This window comes from Aythya fuligula, chromosome 17 (genome assembly GCF_009819795.1).
Source record: "Aythya fuligula isolate bAytFul2 chromosome 17, bAytFul2.pri, whole genome shotgun sequence".
NCBI lineage: Eukaryota > Metazoa > Chordata > Aves > Anseriformes > Anatidae > Aythya > Aythya fuligula.
This window is the reverse complement of record NC_045575.1, coordinates 12510388-12530035: the sequence shown is the minus strand read 5'-3', so window position 1 is coordinate 12530035 and position 19648 is coordinate 12510388. Positions and strand designations below refer to the sequence as shown.

At 39.7% G+C, this 19648-nt stretch overlaps 1 protein-coding gene across 2 annotated transcripts in view; it reads right to left on the bottom strand.

Moving 5' to 3' along the window:
• GALNT9 (polypeptide N-acetylgalactosaminyltransferase 9) overlaps nucleotides 1-19648 on the bottom strand; it is a 144642-nt gene that overhangs the window by 112652 nt on the left and 12342 nt on the right. For both annotated transcript variants that reach the window (XM_032198801.1, XM_032198802.1), the window contains exon 2: nucleotides 5653-5833. In XM_032198801.1, the coding sequence (XP_032054692.1) occupies nucleotides 5653-5833 (181 nt within the window). The remainder of the gene's footprint in view (nucleotides 1-5652; nucleotides 5834-19648) is intronic.

Below are 19648 nucleotides of genomic sequence, written 5' to 3'. Positions count from 1 at the left end.
CCTTAGTTATAGTGTGGAGTGAACCATTAATTACACTTCAGAGCACCAGAGATGCAATCCCTTTGCTATTGTGAAATGTCTATAGCAAGCTACAGAAATGCTCGCCTCTATACAAGAGCTGAATAAATGAAAGTAATTTCCTCAAGACCTGGATTCCTCTGCTTTTTATGGCTAAAGACTTGAGTTGCCTCAGCATTAATAAGTTTGTTCTTTAGGGCTGAATTTTCTCAGTACAAACATCCATGACCATAACACAAAGAAATATTTTCTTTGGCTGATACAGCCAGCAGACTGAATCCATATATTGGTCTTATTATCAGCACTGAACTGCCACAATGCACTTGGCATCAAGTTGCACAGAAAAGATCAGCTAAATTAAAGATCCTCACCAAGTGGCGACAATTTCTTGTAAAAGCCAATTTAGCCGTTATGGAAGCTCCAGGATCATATTAACTTTTCTCAGAAGTATGCATAATGCATCACAGCAAGTGGTTTTGACAAGTGCATGTGTGCGTATGTGTGGATGTGGCCTGCATGCAGACAACCCCCAGAAGTTATTTAAATTGCAAAGTCAAGTGTTAGAAAGTTAGAGAATGCCAGATTTACAGGTGTTCAACCTGCTTAATTCAACCTCTTGCAATCCAGCCCATGCACCAAAAAGAGCAGGGGAATTGATGTTAACGTGAGAGAAGATGGTTACATCTGAAACATCTGGTTATCTGACACTTCCCAATTTTCCAGGGTGCCACATTGCAAAGTAAAGAGTGTTGGAAATTTTGGGGGCCTTTCCCCTGAACTTTGAATGAAATCCTGTAGGGTTTTATAGGCAAAAGTATGGCTGCAGCTATTCCTGGAACCTGTTGCACCAAATCAGCATGCCCCAGCTAACTCTACTCTATCTCTTTGCTCTCAGTACTCCTAACAAATTAAGTCATTTGAAGTCAGACAACTAAGCAGGGATTTAGGTGGCTGACTCTGAGCAATTCTACTGCCAAGTGTGAGATGTCTGTCAATTTTGGCTGTGTTGCTCCAGACCTGTCTTTGACTATTCAAACACTGTCCCTTTGACATTAAGGTAAGAAGAACATGCATGCAGCCTAGCACATTTCACAGCATGTCCATGGAAGAATTCGAGGCCGTTCTGCATCTAATACACATCAGTAGAGTCAACTGATACAGACAGATGTGCTTATGCTTCCCTATGCATATACAGAAGGGCCACTGGACAATACTAACTTCATCTGTGCTTATTACTCAGGTTCATGTCATCACAACCCTCATTCTAAATATGGACGAACATAAATGGAATTGAATGCAATGACATTTGACCATTAAATAACCCAGAGAATCACAGAGCGAGCCCTAGCTTAGCCATGTGTTTCCAGGGGAAAAACAACCTGCTCCTTACAAGAGAGGCTTCTCTTCCGCCTCACAGAGGAAATAGGGTATGTTAGTGAGGGCTAGAAAGTCCTGCTGATACATCACTGCTGAGAACAGAGATCAGGATGTTAAACACACTGAACTATTCACAACGTATTTTCCATGGTGGCATAGCCCTTGAAAAAATTTAGCAGATGGGGAGGAAAAATGGGGCTGCAGCAGGGAAATGCAGAGACCTTTACTGCTTTCCTTGTCCCCTACCTTCTTTTGACATTTCCTTAACTTGAGAATTTTTTTTTCAAGCTTGGTATGTGCCTATATGGCACAGGATGAAAATAATCCCATCACAAGCATTATGAGTTTCCTTGTAACAAAAATAATCCTGCAAAAGTCTTTTTTATAGAAGTACTTATGAAATCTACCTTAATGCCAAAAGACTTTACCCTGGAATTTGTATAGTTAATAAAAGTACTAACTAGACCACTATTTTACAGATATTTTCATGTATTTTAACATACAAACAAGATATTGACCCCTTTTCTCTGAGCAAATGAAACAGAATCTCAGGTCACTCCAATACTACAATTATTAGCGGAACATTTGTACATATTCTTCCATCAAGCATAACAAATCCTGAGTATTCTGCTCCACGTTGAACTCAAACACATTTCATTCCTGCTACTTGGCCCCTGCATCTTCCCAGAGCACTCAGCTGCACAGTACTCAGCTGCTTCAAGGCAAAAAGTCACTTTTAAGAATTAAAAAAATATGCTAAGATCATCAGCACAACTTTAAAATCAGCACATTGGATTTTAGTGAAATCCAACGTAAGATGAAAAATACTGTTCAAGGTCACATCGAATAAACTCAAGAGGTGTTGGGAGGCTTTGCATTGTTTTATAAAACAAAATTGCAACAGCTCTATATTACACGTCTCTTGAAACTAAACATAGCTTGAAATATCAACTCACAGTATGTTTTTGAACTGTTTTCCCCAGGGTTGTCTGCATTCTGTAGAGAGACAGGGCAAGCATTCAAACTGTGGGAGGTGCAATATTGGAGAAGAAAAAGCTGAGACATTTATTACACCATGTTAGGATCAAACTATAATTTTGTAATTATCGTGTGAATTGTAATCGCAAGCAAGCTATTTACTGTCATTGCTCTGATTTGGCACACAAACACAACATGCACAAAATCTGCTGTTGTCCCCTGCACTGACTGAGCGATTCCTATCTTGAAGAAAAGGCTCTGAGCTCCAAGCATTATCTGCACTGGCAGCAGGTAGGAAGGCAGAGCACGATGTGAGTGCATGGGAAAAGCATCCTGAGAGCATCCTGACTCCCCACCCAGGCTTGCAATTTTACTGCAGTGGAAAGACACGGAGGTGATTCCAATTTAGGAGCCTTCTTGGTCACGCTGCCTGACTGTGCACCTCTTCAGTGCAACATTATTATTATTATGTTTAATTTGCTGTGTGGGGATGAAAATACCTCCTGAAAAGCAATTATACTGCTGTGTGTTTACTGAAGATATGCTAGAGGATGGGAGAAAATGCTTATTCTACCAGAAGATTATACTGGACAAAGATGGTTCAAAAATAAACAAAGAGTTCAAAGACAAAATGAACCAAAAGATAATATTTCTGATCAAATTTCTTCTAAAAGAAGACTAAGCCTAGTATATTACAAGTCCCGTATTTGTATAGAAAAATCATGTTTACTTTCATAAATCATGTCTAAGCAATCCAGATGATTTTTTTTTCTGGTTTTCTCACAGACTGGCCATGGACTTCATGCATTGTTGGGCATTAATTCCACCCTGCTTCTCAACTTAAAAATGAAAAAGTCCTTCCTTTTTAAAAATGGAATATAGAGGGAATAACATAAATATAAATGACAAGCAGACTGAGAAGGGCTGCATACAAAGTCAAACAAAGAGTGATTTTCCCATAGCTATTTCCTAAAGCTTATCTCAAAGATCTGGTGATTTCGTTGTCTGCAGTACAGAATTAGAGCAGAATATCTAAACTGCGCATAAAGTCAAACTCAGCATTGCCTTGTGGCTACAATGCACACTTATCACCTGTTAAATAAGCATTCAGACAGTGTACTACACAGTGAATAAGAAGAGGTTGACTGTTCTGGCCTCTGGCATGCAAATATGTGCCACAAGTAGGGAGTGAAAACTGCCTCTCAACATGAGAGAAAGCTCCCGAGAGAGCCTGGATTTGACTACGTGTGCATCTGTAGGTGTCAGAGACAAAAAAATAAAGATGCTGCTCATGAGAAAGATAGCAGAAATTTCTAATAGAATATGGCAACCGAATGACAGCTGAATCTTCTCTGGTACAAGTGGGTAAAACTCTTCATATAATAAGAGCTTCTGCCTTCCCCAAGCTTTCACTTATTTTTCAAAGGAATTTTAATCGGAAGGGTTTTCTTGTAACTCGTAAGTATCTAGACTCAATTCCAGCACCGAGGTCTCACTAGAACCATCTCAAGAGCATTAAACACCACAGGGAAGGCTGTTCTCCCAGTACCTCAGACAGCTACTCATGCAGCATGGCCTGACAAGATTACCAAAACGAGCATGTCAAACAGCTTCTCTGAATGAATCATCAAAGCTTCCAGGTAGAACTGTGGAAGAGTATAACCTGAAGTGAAATATCACTGCATTGTAAACGCTCTCATCCTTCCCAGAGCTGCTGAACTAGACTCAAGCTTTGCAACCTTTGATTTTCTATTTCCTGGTAGAGCATTCTTATTTCTTATCCACCTGACTGCAGCAGCTAACAACAGGCCAGGTCAAACCTCGCTGAAGTTCACTTGAAAAATTTCACACTGATTTTAAGGGACTTTGAACCAGCTCTGATGTGCAGCTCAAATACTTGCATGATAACCACAGACTACCTTTTTTCCAGGATTATTTCATGGCAGATTTTTATGATACATTGACACAAATGTGACATATAAGCAGTATCTTTTATTTTTCTTTGCCACCTCTTTAATCTAGGTTTTCTTTTGTATAACAAGCATGTGAGAAAACAAATGCTGAGTCAATACTTCTGAGATTAGATTAATATGTAACATGGCTAATGAAATTTGTGCTTAAGCTGAAATTTTGTTTTGCTGGATTTTGTTTTTGGCAGCTTGAACTGCCTAAAATCCTAATTCAATTGCAATCTACTCACAGAGCACAGCTGTTTTGCTTGGCTAAACTTTTCTCTCCACTTAATAAGATATTTTTTTTTATTTAACTTTCAGTTGTGTCTAGGAGCCCCAGTGGGTTTTTTAAAACTGAAGATTATTATTAGAAATTAATTAAGTATTCTTTTCAATTCTGTCTCCTGAGAGTAACTAGGCATTGCTGCTGATCTCCTCTGCATTAAGACATTACTGATTGTCATTCACAGGATGACAGAGAGAATGTCTCATCTGGAAGATGGGTAACTCCATAAACATAGAAGATTTGAAAGGCATTTTATAGAAAACACAATAAATCAGTACAAATCTTAAACATATAATTCCATTGTCAGACATAACCCAGGCATGTGAATTCTATAACACTAGAATAAAAGTATACACACATTCCAAAGACAAAAAAATCTAATTGCAGTTACAGAACCCCAATGAATTACACTGTATGTTTCATACAGCAGACTCTAACTAGTCAAATCTAAGAACATGAAGTGCAACTAAAGAAAAGGCAGATTTGGTAGGGATTGTTCTAGGGATTGTTTTTAACTGTCTACAAAGTATCTGTTATCACTGCCCCACCTTCCATGGCACCTGACTCCAAGAAGCAGACTAAGGCTGCCAGCTCTGATGGTGGGCTCAGCTGGCTTACCTGGCCTTTTCCAAGTGAACCAAACCCAACGAATATCAATATTTCCAAGTAATTTTTGATCTGAGGCCTTGAACTTGTGTATTAATGCATTACTCACAGAATTAGCTATGCATTTGATGCAGCACTTCATGCTCAAGATGGCAGTTGGTCTTCTTAATTTTCACTAAACTAGAGTCACTGTCCCTGGGGGGTCTTTAAGAAAAGGTTGGATGTGGTACTTAGGGACATGGTTTAGTGGGTAACATTGGTGGCTGGGGGACAGTTGGATCAGATGATCTTGGAGGGCTTTTCCAACCCCAGTGGTTCTATGACTAAATGTTGTCAGGCTAACCAGGAAGGGATGTAGAGAAAATAATTGTCACCAATGGTCCAGAGAACAACGAACAATCACTTGCTGTAATAATAATGTGGAATTCAACTTACTTTTTTGGTCTGTAGTCAGGGATGGACCTGTCCAGAGATATCCTGTCACTGAGCTGGGCATTGTAGCCATATTCTTCATATTTAGTCTCTGATTCATGGCTATCATCTCTCAGGGTAGCAGCCATTCCTCCTTGGCCCAAGCCTCCTGGACCTTCAACTAATCCCATGGGCTTTGCGAGGCCTAAATGGAAGAAAAAAATTGAATGATAACATGAAGGAAACGGATCTAACCTCTTCTGTGACCTCAGAAATTTTCAGAAAACAAGATCTGAACTCCCATAAAACCCAGATCTGAAACCCTCATGACTCTGTGGAAATTATCCTCAGCTTTTCAAACCAAACCCCATATCAATACGTCTTGCATTATCACTGCATAATTACAAATGAACTAACTATAAAGAAGTAATTATCAGCTTTCACAATTTCCCTTTTTTCCTGCATAATTCCGTGGAAACAGGAATCTTGTTTCCAAACATTTCAAAATGCCTAATTATCCTTGATTTCATCTCATTATATCTGCATTTGAAACATACAAAATCAGAACACATTCATATTAAGAGGTCTTAGGTAACCATTACCAAACTTAGCACTTCCCATATAGGCCCGTTCTATGGGTTAGGCACCCTCCCTGCTGAGTGTGTTCAAATGACAGTTACCACCACTGAGTATTACACAAACTACCTCACTTATGAAGTCCAGCAGAAGTTCACATACTTACGAGAGATGGAAAAGGGATATGGGGAGAAATTGGAATTGCTCCAGATTTTTTCTGTCCTTCAGCTCTATGCCAAGTGGAAAATGTATACTGTGTAAGATACTTGGCTCTATAAAGTTTATGGGATCAGAAAGTTTGGACACACTTGAGCTAAAACAATTAACCCGGCAATGCTCAGTGCTAAAACATTAGCCAGTCAACAATTGATCTGATAGGTTTTATTCACTAGTATATTACTGCTCAACTCAAAAATACATTTAAAACAAAATGAAACAGACATTAAAAATGTCCATACGATCACATTGCCAAGAACATATTCCATGGCAACAGGCATTTAATTTGGTGCTGAATTCTGAAAAATAAGTTCCTCAAATACCCTATGTTTAATGTCAATGCTTTTCTTTCCAAAAGGCTGACTATCAACAAGTCATTATAAGCTAAAAAGTTATTTATAATGGTCTTCGGGATACCATATTGAAATGTGTAAATATCCTCCAAATCATTTGCAATGTAGAACAAAACAATTAGAGTTTGACCTGCTCACCATTTTCCAAATTAAGAATTTTTCAAAATGAATACATTAATGTTTCAAATAAATAATTAAGCAGGGGAGAGAAGGGCAGAGAAAAGAAAAACTATCAACATTTGCTAGCAACAGACAAACAAGACGGCACAAAGCTGAAAATGGCTCCTCCAAGTCACAATAAGGTCTGTGACAATTTAGCCCCTCACACAGGAATTTATCTTGCATCTCATTGCTAACACTGTCCTCACTTGTTAAAGCCCCATCATCATCCCTGCTTAACCACAGAAGGACAGAACAGAAGAACAGTGGCTCATTAGTGGTTTGAGAATGTAAAGTTAGCATTTTCTACTTTAGATGCTTATGAGAAAAGCATTTCATTTAACGCTAGGGTTAAATGAAATACTAAAAAGAGTCTGCCTTAACATAAAAGGACCAAATACCTGCAGTACTTAGGAAATTTGGTACTGAATTTCAGGCATTCCCTACTAACATACATACATCATACTGCAGTGATCCCAAGCTGGGACATCTTGTATTGGTGCCTTTGATGCCTTCTTTGTGTTTCACATCACCATACACTGAAATGCTCCACTGTCTCAGAGTGAATCATGAGTCTTAGCAGGACAAGAAAGGAGGGAAGAAGGAAAAAAAAGGGAGCCCTACAGAAAAATATCCTTGCCATGGCCAAGCTTTTGAAAAATTCAGACAGCTGTAAGCATTCAAGCCTAGTGAATTGTAGACAAGAAAGGAAAACAAGGAGCTCATGCAGTCATGATCTCATTACAGGGGTGTGTGGGAGGTGAGCTCCAGGTGTCAGTAGCAAGTGAGATCAAGCAGAGAATGATGAGCAGAAACCCCATAGGCTACCCAGGCGTGACAGGAAAGTGGAAAGATGAAGCTTTATAACAGAATCTTGTTACAAGGTTTAGTTTTGCTGGGACACACAAAGAGAGCAGACCAAAGCACCAAGCCACTGGGATTGAGATGCTGATGTTTAGTCACCAATTAAATTCTTCAAAGCTGTAAGTGAAACAAAATGCCAGTAAAAATGAGAGGTACACTCAAGGCAAGGGATTGTCGCATCAGTAGACAGCTCTACTCTTCAGTCAGTCTCAGTGCCAAACTGGGATCTCAGACCACCTTTGATAACTCACCCCCCAGTGTTTGGTAACGCAAAACAGAGCCCTCCCACTGTTTAGTGACTACTCTTCCTCCCAGCCCACGTAGGCTGCCTTCCTCTCCCAACCACATTTTACCCCAATAATGCACAGAGCTAACCCAAAAGAGAAGCAGGAAACTATACTGTCACAAAATGAACAAGAAGAATGCAAGATATCAGTTCAGAGGGACTGGGTGGAGTCCCAGCACAGCAACTATGCCAACTCATCACCCTTTTGGTAAAAAAAATAAAATAAATCACACAGAATTAACAACATAAACCACTAAAACTCAGACATTTTGGATCTAATGCAAAAGATTAAAAAAAAAAAAAGCTAAAAGTTTACAAAGTTTATGATGATTATGTCAGATATCTATATAATTTTAATTAATTGCACTATGCTACTCTTGAAATGAGGGAACTGTCTTGAGGTATTTGCAAAAGCATTTGGAAAATCTTTGCATACTTGGCTCAGCCACGCTCCTCCTCTGTGCAAAAGCAGAGGGGGGTAAGAGTCTTGTGATCTTAGACTGACCTTAGCCCACCTGAAAGCCTGATTTCTCCTTTCTCAGGAAAAACAGAGTTGAGCCAGACCTCTGACCACGAGTGCTAGCTCATGAGTCACAGTTTGCTGTTGAATACGCTGGCAGCAGTTCACTCAGAGACCAATCCAAATCACAGCACTGCATTGAATCACTGCTTACTAGGAGCCACAACTGAGCATGCTGAATCTGGCCAGGACTTATGATACTGGTTGTAATCCTCTGGTGCAGAGTCCTGACTGGCTCTGTTTTAATTATTACAAATATTATGATACCTACAGTTTACCATTAATGCATAAACACACCAAGAGCTCCTACTCTGAATGATTAATGTTAACTCAATATGATATCTTGAAAAATCAGTATTTTCCCCCTGAAAATTGAACAGACTTGCTTCATGCATTCCAAACTATTCTTTTTTTATTGCTCACATTTCTCTGTAGAAATGTACCTTATGAATCTTTCTTCCAGTAAAAATGGTTTGAAAATTTCTGAGAACCTCCCATTGTTGCTTTCAGCAATCATCATAAATTAACTAGGGTAACGTTAGTGATCAACCTGTAGCTGGTATTATAGTCCTGCATTCTGCAGGGACAGAGAGAAACTAGCACAGGGGAGGCTTACAATTTGGAATTGATATAATCTCATCTACAACTGGGTTGTGCAAAGGAGGAAGCTGTAAGCAAAAAACGGGTATTGTGATATTTTGAGTATTTAAGGGCTGTGATTCGTTTAATAAAACAATTTTCTGCCTGAAGAGCAAAGGAACAGACAGCCATGGTTTGTGCTGAAACATGACTAACTCTTCAAGAGCTGTGTTAGTTACTGATTTCAAATAACAAAACTCCTCTGACCTTATGAAAAGAAACACTTTAAGACATTAAATATTTCTGAAAGTATTTTAGGGAGCTTCATTTTGAGGGAAATTATAATGTTTCTCCCTTTTGCTCCACTTTAGGATGAGAGGCTATTTGGCAATTTGACTAGCTTTACTGTTTAACATTACTTCCCTTAGAAGAGAAGTGTCTAAGGTTGCCATCCCTGGCCTGACAACTAGTCCTTACTCAAGTAATTAAAGAAATGACACGTCTGAGACTCCAAATCTCTCCTCTCCCAAAAGGAAAACCACAGAAGCCTCATCTTCCTGCATAACGCAGTCTTAGATTTACAACACTAATGGAAAATAGAGATGCTGCATGCCTCTGTTTTACTCATCTTACATGTGGCATTTAAAGAGGGCTCAGTTGCAAGGAAAAGTCAGCAGTTCCTCCCCAGCCCCCGAAGTGCAAACAGGCCTTATTAAAAGGGAGTCAAATTAGGCACTTCAGAAGCTACAGAATCCAGAAAACTAGATACTTCATTAAGCCTATGTCCTTGAAAGACTGCAACGTGGAAATTTATTTGCTGATCATTTAGAATCATCTGGGCTGGGTTCTGATGTTACATCAAAGCAAATTGAAGATGACTTCATTGAAGTTAACTGACCTGCTTTGATGAAAGGGACTCCAAGATGTGGCATGCTTGTTTGACTTCAAGCAATGATTTAATTCCAGTAGTTGAAAACTTCATTCTTTATGCTACCCATTCCTGCAGTTTACAGAACAAAATGCTTGCATCTTTAAGGCACACGGAAGAGGGGAATGAAACTTTCAACACACAGGGAGCATCAAGCAGCTCGCTTGCAAATTGTGAATGAGAGAAATAGCTAGATAGCCTTCCAAACCACACATAATGACAATTACTTCACTCCTAAATCTGATATTCTAGCTCTTCATGCTGCTAATCTGATTTATTCTAGGAAAAAGTCATCATCTGACTTGCTCTCAGAACACATTGCTGAGTTTTTTTCCCCATTCTATTACCCAAATTTTAGCCTAACTGACCTGCAATTATTATAGCAAAGCACTAACATTGATATGGCAGCAACTAGACAAATTATATTGTGTTGCTCCATTCTGCAAGAAAAGCACTACATTGTCTCCAGAAGTTCTTAGGAACAATGAATACAGCATAATTTATAAATGTGTGTGTGTTAAATGCAGCAATTACAGGCAATGTTATTCAATGCTTGGATGGTCAGCTAGACATGATATGGCTCTCACATACAATAACATCTGCATAGCATTTTTGTTCTCAAAAGGTTGCCTGTTGTTTCAGAAAGTGTCTCCTTGATAGAAGGCTTTACCCTGTGGCTACCTAAGTCAAAATCGTAACACCCTAAACCCCATAAACACATTCACCTGCACTGGTCAGCCTTTTTTGAAGGTAAAATAAATAAATAGAAAGGGGTATCAGCTCAGCAACATGTTCTCAAAGAAATATCCTAAGAGAGGGGATCAGGAGAAAGGTGATGGGAGGCAGTGTCCATGGGTTTGGTTGAGGCAGAGGCTGCTGGTGGATAAGACCCCTTCCAGCACATCTGCTGGACCTCACCCCTCGCATGCCCCATGGTTTGGGGCCACTGAGCAGAACCATCTCCTCAGAGACCTTCCAGGGGGCAGAACGTGGGAAGGAAACCCAGGAGGGCATGGAGGAGCAGAACACTCTACAACCATGCTCCCACAGGCTGCATAGGTCAGTTGCCAAAGACAGGGAGCCAGTAAAGAGCAAGTCATTTGTGCCTTGGGGCTTGTTTTTTTTCTGCTCAGTGAAAACCCAGGCAGCCTTCAGGGATGCCCATGGGAGAATTCATTCCCAATAGTCTCACCTACTGGAACAACAGGGAAAAGGATACATTTCTGGAAATACTGCTGCTGGGCAGAGAGACAATTGCTATTGATTTTATATGCTGGGTGTTCAGGTCCTACAATGATAGGGAGCACAAAACCTAAAAAAGACAGATGGGGAAGTGCCTCTGGTTCAATTTCCAGCATATATCTGGGTTTTAACCCAAGCAGATCAGACAGGAAATCTTCTCCATTTTCTTCTTCTTTTAAAGCTTGCTGCAGACTTCCAGATCCTCCTCTTATATTTGACTTGTCTCCCTGTGGCTGTAACTAGCACCCATTTCTCCAGTGTGAATTTCTCTTATTCCTTCCAGCCTGCAAAGCCGTTGAGAGCAGGGTATGTCCACAGTGCTGCTGGTGTTATGGGGCAGCTCTTGTCAGGGCGAAGGATTGACAGCAATCCCACTGCCAGCTGACTCAGCTCTGAAACTATGATGGGCAGAGAGGGGAGAGAGGGAACAACACTAGCAGTGCCCAATGAACTGCTATTTTTAAAGCTGCCTTTTCGTTAAATTTTTAGACCGAGAAGATCTACAGCCAGTACACTGGTATCACTCATACCCAGTTCAATGCCGCAGATGACAATGAGGTCAGAAATAATTAGTGTCTGTCATTCATTTCAAATTTATTGTTCTCACTGCAGAGATTTCTGTATATGACAGAAATTGCTGGGAGAATGGAGAGCAGAATGAACCAGTCTTAGTTTCTTAACTAGATTAATTACTCTGCAGGATGCATAATTTTCTAGGAAGAAAAGAGACCTTCTATTTTTCACCATAAATCCTGACACAATGGGAAAATTACTGAAGAGATTTACGTGAGAAACTACGGCAAAAGCAAGATCAAACTACATTTTAGACTATTTTAGTCTTTTTTTTTTTCTTTTTAATATGTATATATATTTTTGCAACACAATTACAGGCAGCTGTAAATCAGGTTTAGACAAGGTTCTCAGACATAATTAACCTTTTGCCAATTCAAAATAAAGATAAGCAACTGAGAATAATTACATGCCCACATTCACAATAGCACAGAGCTGTTCAGAGCTTTTTCCTGGCCCTCCTGCCACTTCTGGCAGGGTCACCTTCCCCTTCAGCACCTGTGGCCCTTTACCTACTCTTCATTTTGACCAGCTACACTCTAGAATAGATCCTGAAAACTATGTTGGTTCCTAGCACATTAAAAAGAGGTAATAAACCATATCCTTCTAAAAAAAAACCTGGCACAATCACCCAGTAGTTTTACCTGCAACTCCCAAAACACTTCTCTTTTAAACAGGAAACACAAAACTCATCGACGTAACAGTTGTATCCTTCCTTTTTGCAGCTCTGATTTCTCTCTTGAAAACCTGCCTGCATACCATGGAAGGCAATAAAAATCTTTAGATGTTTGTTTAACAAAGAACAGTAAAAAAAGAAATAAAAAAAAAAAATCAGGAGCAATAGTAACTCTACATAGATTGACAAAGCTGACTTTTAGCATTTCCAGTTTTATCTTTTGAGTGAAAGTAAAAAGGTTCATAGAGTCGAGACCAGGTTCAGCTCATTAGTTGTCTTGATGTTTATAGCTCCATTTTAGTGAGCCCTAAAAATAACTATGAGGAAAATGGTTTCCAAAATGCCATGTTTAAATCAGAGAAAGGCTCGATCATGTAAACAGTGCCTTCCTTCACACATACACCCAGCACAGTGCAGGGATGATCTGGTCTGATGCCCAACTGAACATGTTGCCCAGGCTGGGTGCTACAGAAGACATCCTGTGGGGGATGAGCAAGGTTCTGCTGGGCACATTTGCTACAGCCAAGGGAAAAGGTGCCACGAGTTTGTCTCAAATCCAAATTGGGCAGACACATCCCTCCAGACAGACGCTTTGAAAAAGAAGGGACATATAGAAGATACACAATGGCAGCAATAGCTACTTGTACAAAATGCTTTGAAATCTTTGAATAAAAGGCACTAACTATGGTTATCCACCACGTTCCAAGTGAGGCAGATTTTGGGCTTTAGATTCAGTACCAGAAAAATCTCACTTTTTTTTTTTTTTTTTTTTTTTTTTTGAAATTAAAACAAAACAAAACAAAACAAAACAAAACTTTCTATCTTGGATACTTCAGCACCTGAAGTGCTCCAAGACAATGGTTTTGCACAAGCTTGGGTTGGCTCACACGCCCTTTCGCTGGGCTACTAAATACAAAGCAGTCCCCACTATACAGACAGTACTTGGAGCTCTTTTGTAACCATCAGTGAAATGTCATAATGTTTTCCAAACACTATTGAGGATGGACTCTCAATGCCCCTTGAGGCTGCAAGAAGTCATCCTCCCCATCCTTGGGCAGAAATGAGGTGTTAAAAGATTAAGGATCTCCTCAGGATTGCACAAGATATGGTGGCAGAGCCAGAAACCAAGAACAATGATGGCCTATTGTGGTTAGTATGGAAATTAAGAAAAGAACCTCCCTCAGTTTCTTTCAGTATCCAACTCCAGCAAAAACTGAAGCATCTTCCATGCAGCAATTTCCTGTGAGGTTTGCAGATGCTAACGCTATGGGATCTCATACTGGCATCACATACAGAATGGTATTTTTCTCTTCACCATCCTGTAAAAGCACCCTAACTCTGCCAAAATGCTGAACAAGTTTTATAGCCTGTGCTTTCTTTTATCTCATCTCCCATGCTGTACACTTCATTTTTGCCAAAGGGATACATGTCAAAATTTGCCAAGAACATCTATCTGCTTCTTTCATTGGCTCCAACCAGTACCGCACAAGCCCTGGTTAATGAAGAAATGATCATAGCTAAAGAGTGGCTCTCTGAAATTATCATTTGGGAGAATATCCAAAAATTGTTTTGTCCCAAAGAAATAAAGAAACCGGTAAATGTATTTGGAGCTCAGTGCATCAAAATTAAACCTGGAAAAGTAAACCATTGTGCAGTTGCAAGCACATGGATAAACAGTATCCAGAAGGAAGTCATCTTTGAAACTATTTCACCATTAAAACTATTTCAGTCAACTTTGTAAGGAGCAGTATGCATCGTGAGGAGTCAGTAGTGTCTGGCTCATGATTCAATCTAAATGTTAAACAGAGTCTGGCCCTTACTTATTTACTTACAACATCTCCCAACTTTCCATATCCCAAATCAGTTTCTTCTGACACCATCTCTCAACAAGCCTACCTAATATCTAAGATTTGCTGCCCAGGGAACTGATCTGAATTTTGTCTATAACAAAGGTGGTTACTTTCTGAACTAGGATGAATGATGTAGGTGAATGTGATTTAGTTTTATATACAGAAACATTCAACAAATCGCACTTCACAGGGACACCAGCTCCAACTTTTTACAAAGAGGAGAGTAAAGAACAAAACTCTATCCAATTTATATGGCTCCAGCACTTCCATTTATCTGAAATCCAAAACACAGTCTCATTTTTTATAGTTGTAATCAAGTTTGCTGCTTCGTTGCTTGAAAGATTTATGTCCCGTAGTATCTAGTATCAGCTCCAAGTACCTCTGAAGATGCAGCACAGAGAAGACAAACAGTATCCCATGGCTGATGGTTTGAAAAGGAAAAAGTACAATAACTTCTTACAAAGCTGAAGCTCTTACTCTACAACTTTTTTGGCCTAGGAACTAGGAGGTGGCAGTGTTTTTGTACTTTGACCTCTTGTTTACAGGCTGTTCTTTCTGTTCAAATGGAAGCCTAAAAATCGTTTCTCAACCTTTGTCCACAGGTGACGACAATCCTGTAAGACATTTTTCTTTGAGAAGACTACTGAGGTGGAGGGATGAAGTGACTGGGCAGCCTTTTTCAAGCCTCATTTTTTGTTCACTGGCTCAGCAGAAACAGTAGCACTGCATAGGCTACTCCTCTCTCTGGGCACAGAATTCATTAGTCCTTTTTAATTGGAAGAAATACTGTGTTTTTATGTACAGATATCTAATATCAAAAGTAATTGCTTTTATAGAATACTCATTTGAAGCTGGTTTCCCCTTGAGAGGAGAAAATGTATTCTAATTACAGCAGATAATTCAGGAGGAGATAAACAGATTGATGACTGGAAAGACCAAGAAATAGGAGCTCCGCAGACATTGGAGATGAAGATAAAAGCCCATTTGTGAGGTAGGATGTCGATCCCAAACTGATAGATAGTAAGGGAGATGCCAGAGTTTTGTTAGAGCCTGGATATAAGTAAAATCAATTTCTAAAGAGCAGAAATCCTTAAACAGGGGAGAGATATGTGATATATTTCTAAACTTAAATTTTGAGTAAAAAAAAAGAAAAGAAAGGTATGCAAAATTCTAAGTCAAATATCAGTGATTATGATTTTTTAATATATATTTTAATTTTAATGATCAAAAAGATCATTCACAGAGAAAGATCAGTTTGCTTTCTTTAAATAAATAACAGATACCAAGATTATTCTAGAAGTTTTAAAATCCCAGCTGATTTGTGGCTTGTGCTGGTGAAATACATAAAATGGATTTTTTCTTTAGGGCTTTGGAGGAAAGCCAGAAAACTCCTCCTCTGGTGATGGCATAAATCTGGAGTTATGAAAATGGGGGCTGAAACATTGGGGTAGCTGCCTGGCAGCCCATTGATATTAAAAGGAAACAAAATCTGAGTGTCGTTTGGTATCTGGCCTCTGGCAGCAGTCAATACCTGAGGCTTCAGAGGAAGCGAAACACAAATCATAAAGCACTTGGCCAATTAAACTCTGCTCAGTCCCTGGAAGCAGAGTTCTCTTCTGAACCCCATAGGCATGTAACTAAAGCCCTGAAGCATAATATTAGATTACCCTCATTATCTTAATTCAGACAGGTAGAAATGGGGATTAAAACTACCCAGCTCCCTTTAAAAACCTGGCCACTAATACTGGATTCAATGGCCTCCTGCAGCAATGAATTCTCTGGCACTGTCACGGTCAGAGTGTCACTGACTCACATGAAATGGATCATCTGTATCAATATATTAAATTTGCTTTAATTTTTTCAGGGAAACAGAGGTGACAACTCCTGGGGAAAGTGATCATTAACACAATAACAAAACCACTCTGGAGAAAGGGAAAGGGGTTTCTACTGAAAGCCCCAAGGGACATGAGCTAAAACTTTGGGACAGTTTAATTAGTTTCAGGAATAAGCCTGCTCCTAGCCAAGCTAAGGGGCTTTCATTCCATAAATGAGCAAAAGATCTTTTTAAAAAAACAAGCAGTTTGCTTGTGTGACTCAGAGGTAGGGAATGGAAGTGGGAATTCTGACACAAGGACTGGGGATGGAGCCCAAAGCTGGCACTGGGTGCAGTGACGTTTTCTTGTACCTATAGAGCTGACTGCACCTCTTTAAACATCAAAAATACCCTTTTAATTTCTGCCATTATTTTGGGTGAGAAATCCCTGACTGGCCCATTTTTGGGCCAGCTTAACTATAGCAGTAAATCCCACAGGTCTGGGATACGTAAGGAAGCAATTATCTTTAAATACAAGGAATCTTAAAAAAAAAATCAGACTTTAGGTCCTATGTAGGCTTATCTTACTCTAGGTTCCATTGTGCTGATATTAAAGGCTAATCTAATCAAAAGCTGCATCACATCTGATACTGCCAAGCCTGCTAAATTAATTCCTTTCAGCCCTGGTTTCATCCAGGCACACGCTGTGTCTCAGAGGGATTGTGTCCAAGACTAAGCAAGACACTTCTCTCCCTGCTCAAGGGTGTTTGGTGAGCTGCCGACAAGGCCCAGACAAGCCCATCTCCTGCAGCATCATTTTGCAATCATTGTCCACATTATTTGCAGACATTCATATGCCTCCCCAGTCATTTACCTAAACAGCCGGCTATTAAATTAAACTAACATAATCGCAAAGACAGCTTTCCCAATAACAAAGTTGCATACAACACTTGCCATTTGCATGACTGAAAAGCTCCCTGTTGTTCTACCCATTTTACACAGTGGAGAATGACAGCATTAAATCCAGCCATGGTCGCTACTGGAACTCAAAAATCACATTATGCTTCAAAGTAGAATCTCAATTTTCCACAACTGTGAAATTAGTCACCAAGTCCACCTATGGCAATGCAACAACGTTAAAGAGACAACGCAACGCCTACAGACCTGCTGGCTATATTCACTGCTCTCCCTGGAGCTAGAATTAGATGAGCTTTAAGGCCCCTTCCAGCCCAAACCATTCTACAATTCTATGTTTCTGTGATCATCTGGTGTCTCTTACGACAATGAGGGAATCAAATGACCTGAAAAGCTCCCCAGTTTTGTCAGAGTAGCACTGGTTCTCAATCTGCTGCCTCTCACCCTGATTATCAGGCATTCCTCCTTGGGAACAGATGACAGGAGAGATCAGCTGCCACTAAGGACATGAGGTTGTAAATACTTCCATCAGATCTCTTCAGAGAAACTTGCCCACTCTTGAAAATCAGGTAATTTGGATACTGGTTTTGATGGGAGCCAGAGAGAGTGTTAATTCCTCCATTTTCCTTTGACTGTGATATCGTTGTGCAGGATCTTTACAGGTGGCATACTTTTCCTTTGCATCATTACACAGCAATACTGACAGCTGGCTTCAAAACACAGTCATTTGCCTGACAGCCTACCTATTTTACATCTGTAGATATGTGTATTTTTCTTGAATTATGTTTGCTTCTTTTTCAGGCATATCTTTGTGACCATTCATGGAGTTTAGCTCAGAAACTTGGTTTGAAAAAGGACCTACATCTTTGCTTTTCCTCCTTTTCCTTCACTTTTATTTTCGTATCTCATGTCAACATACACTACAGCTGTGCCTTGCTTGTCAACGCCAGGCTGCAGTGCCTCCTTCCATCAACTTCTTAATACACATTTGATTTAATTTTCTACCAGCAGGAGATGTCAGTCCAAAAACAAACACAGGACACATCTAAAACAGCAAAAACACAGACCAGGACTCAGCATCTAAACCAAAATGCTTACAAATCAACAATTTACGGCTACCATGGATGAAGACCATTCCAATTCAGAGGGTCCTCAATGGTGAGATAAATTGGCAACCACATTTATAGCAGATCTATTACAGGACATGCCACAACTGAGTGTCTGATTCTGTCCTTTTTCCAGGGGAGTAGGAGTAGAAGGAGTCTACAATGATGAGAATCATACTTGGTTTTGAAGTGCCTTGGTATTGCACATAATTAATTAGGAATTTAGTGGGGAAAAATACAAAGAATTAGGTACTGTACTGTCTGGAGAAAGTAAATCAAAGTAGGAGATAGTTTTGCAAACAAAAGGAAAAATTAGAATAAATAGCATTTGTCAATAAAATTGAGAAAATAAGGATGCAATGTTAAAGCAAAATATTGGCACAGTGTTTTATTTAAAAGCAGTAATAAAAACATTGAATAGTTTGATTTCTGCCCTTTCTGGTTTATTGTTGATATAAAGATAAATTTACTCAGACTTCCAGGAGTGGGAAAGCTACGATCCATTCATACAGGCACTTTAAAAAACAGCATTGCTGTAATACCCAATTCATTATTAACAAGATTGGCTTCATTGCATGTTGGGATTTTTATGAATTGACTGTGACCTACAGCTTGCTTCAGCCCTGACAAACTTACTCCAAGACAAAGTGGGCTTTGCTTGGCAAAGGGAGTGCATTTGGCAAGTGCAGGCTACTTTGATCCACCTACAGGGCATGTTTAAAGCCATCACATGCATATAAACTTCAGACCATATGTAAGTTCATGGCTGAGTTCTAGGAAGTGTGGGTCAGGCTTCTCAAGTCTACCTCCCTAATTGCACTGACTGCAACAGTACTTATCTGGTTTACACAAAGGCCATGTAAAAAGAAATTCAAATTTTCGGAGCCTCATTTTTTCTCCAAACTTTTCTTTCCACAGGAACTCCGTAAAAGAATGAACCTTCCTGTCCCCGCTGTGTCTCAGGTTTGTATTTATAGTTACATTATGAGATGCTAAATTACACAGTAAAGAAAGAAGTGAAGACAGGGATATAAGGTGCCTTTATACAGGAGCAGATCCTTCAGTGAAGAGACAGGTATGAACCAGAGCAAAATATCTGAATTGCAGAAAATGGAGGTCTGAGCCTACAGTTCGGACACGCTGCTGCTCAAGGACACAAAGCAGATGCATCAAACGGTTCTGCTTAAACTTCAGGGCAAAGGCACACTTCCTATAAGCAGAAAGAGCTTTCCAGCACCCACTGGAAGCCCATGCTGAGCCCCCTGGGCCATGGAAGGTTATCTGAGGAGGTGAGCAGCAGGGCATGTTTCACTCTACCTAGCAGAGAGCAACACAGCATCATTTTCCCTGATCCTTGCATATTTGAA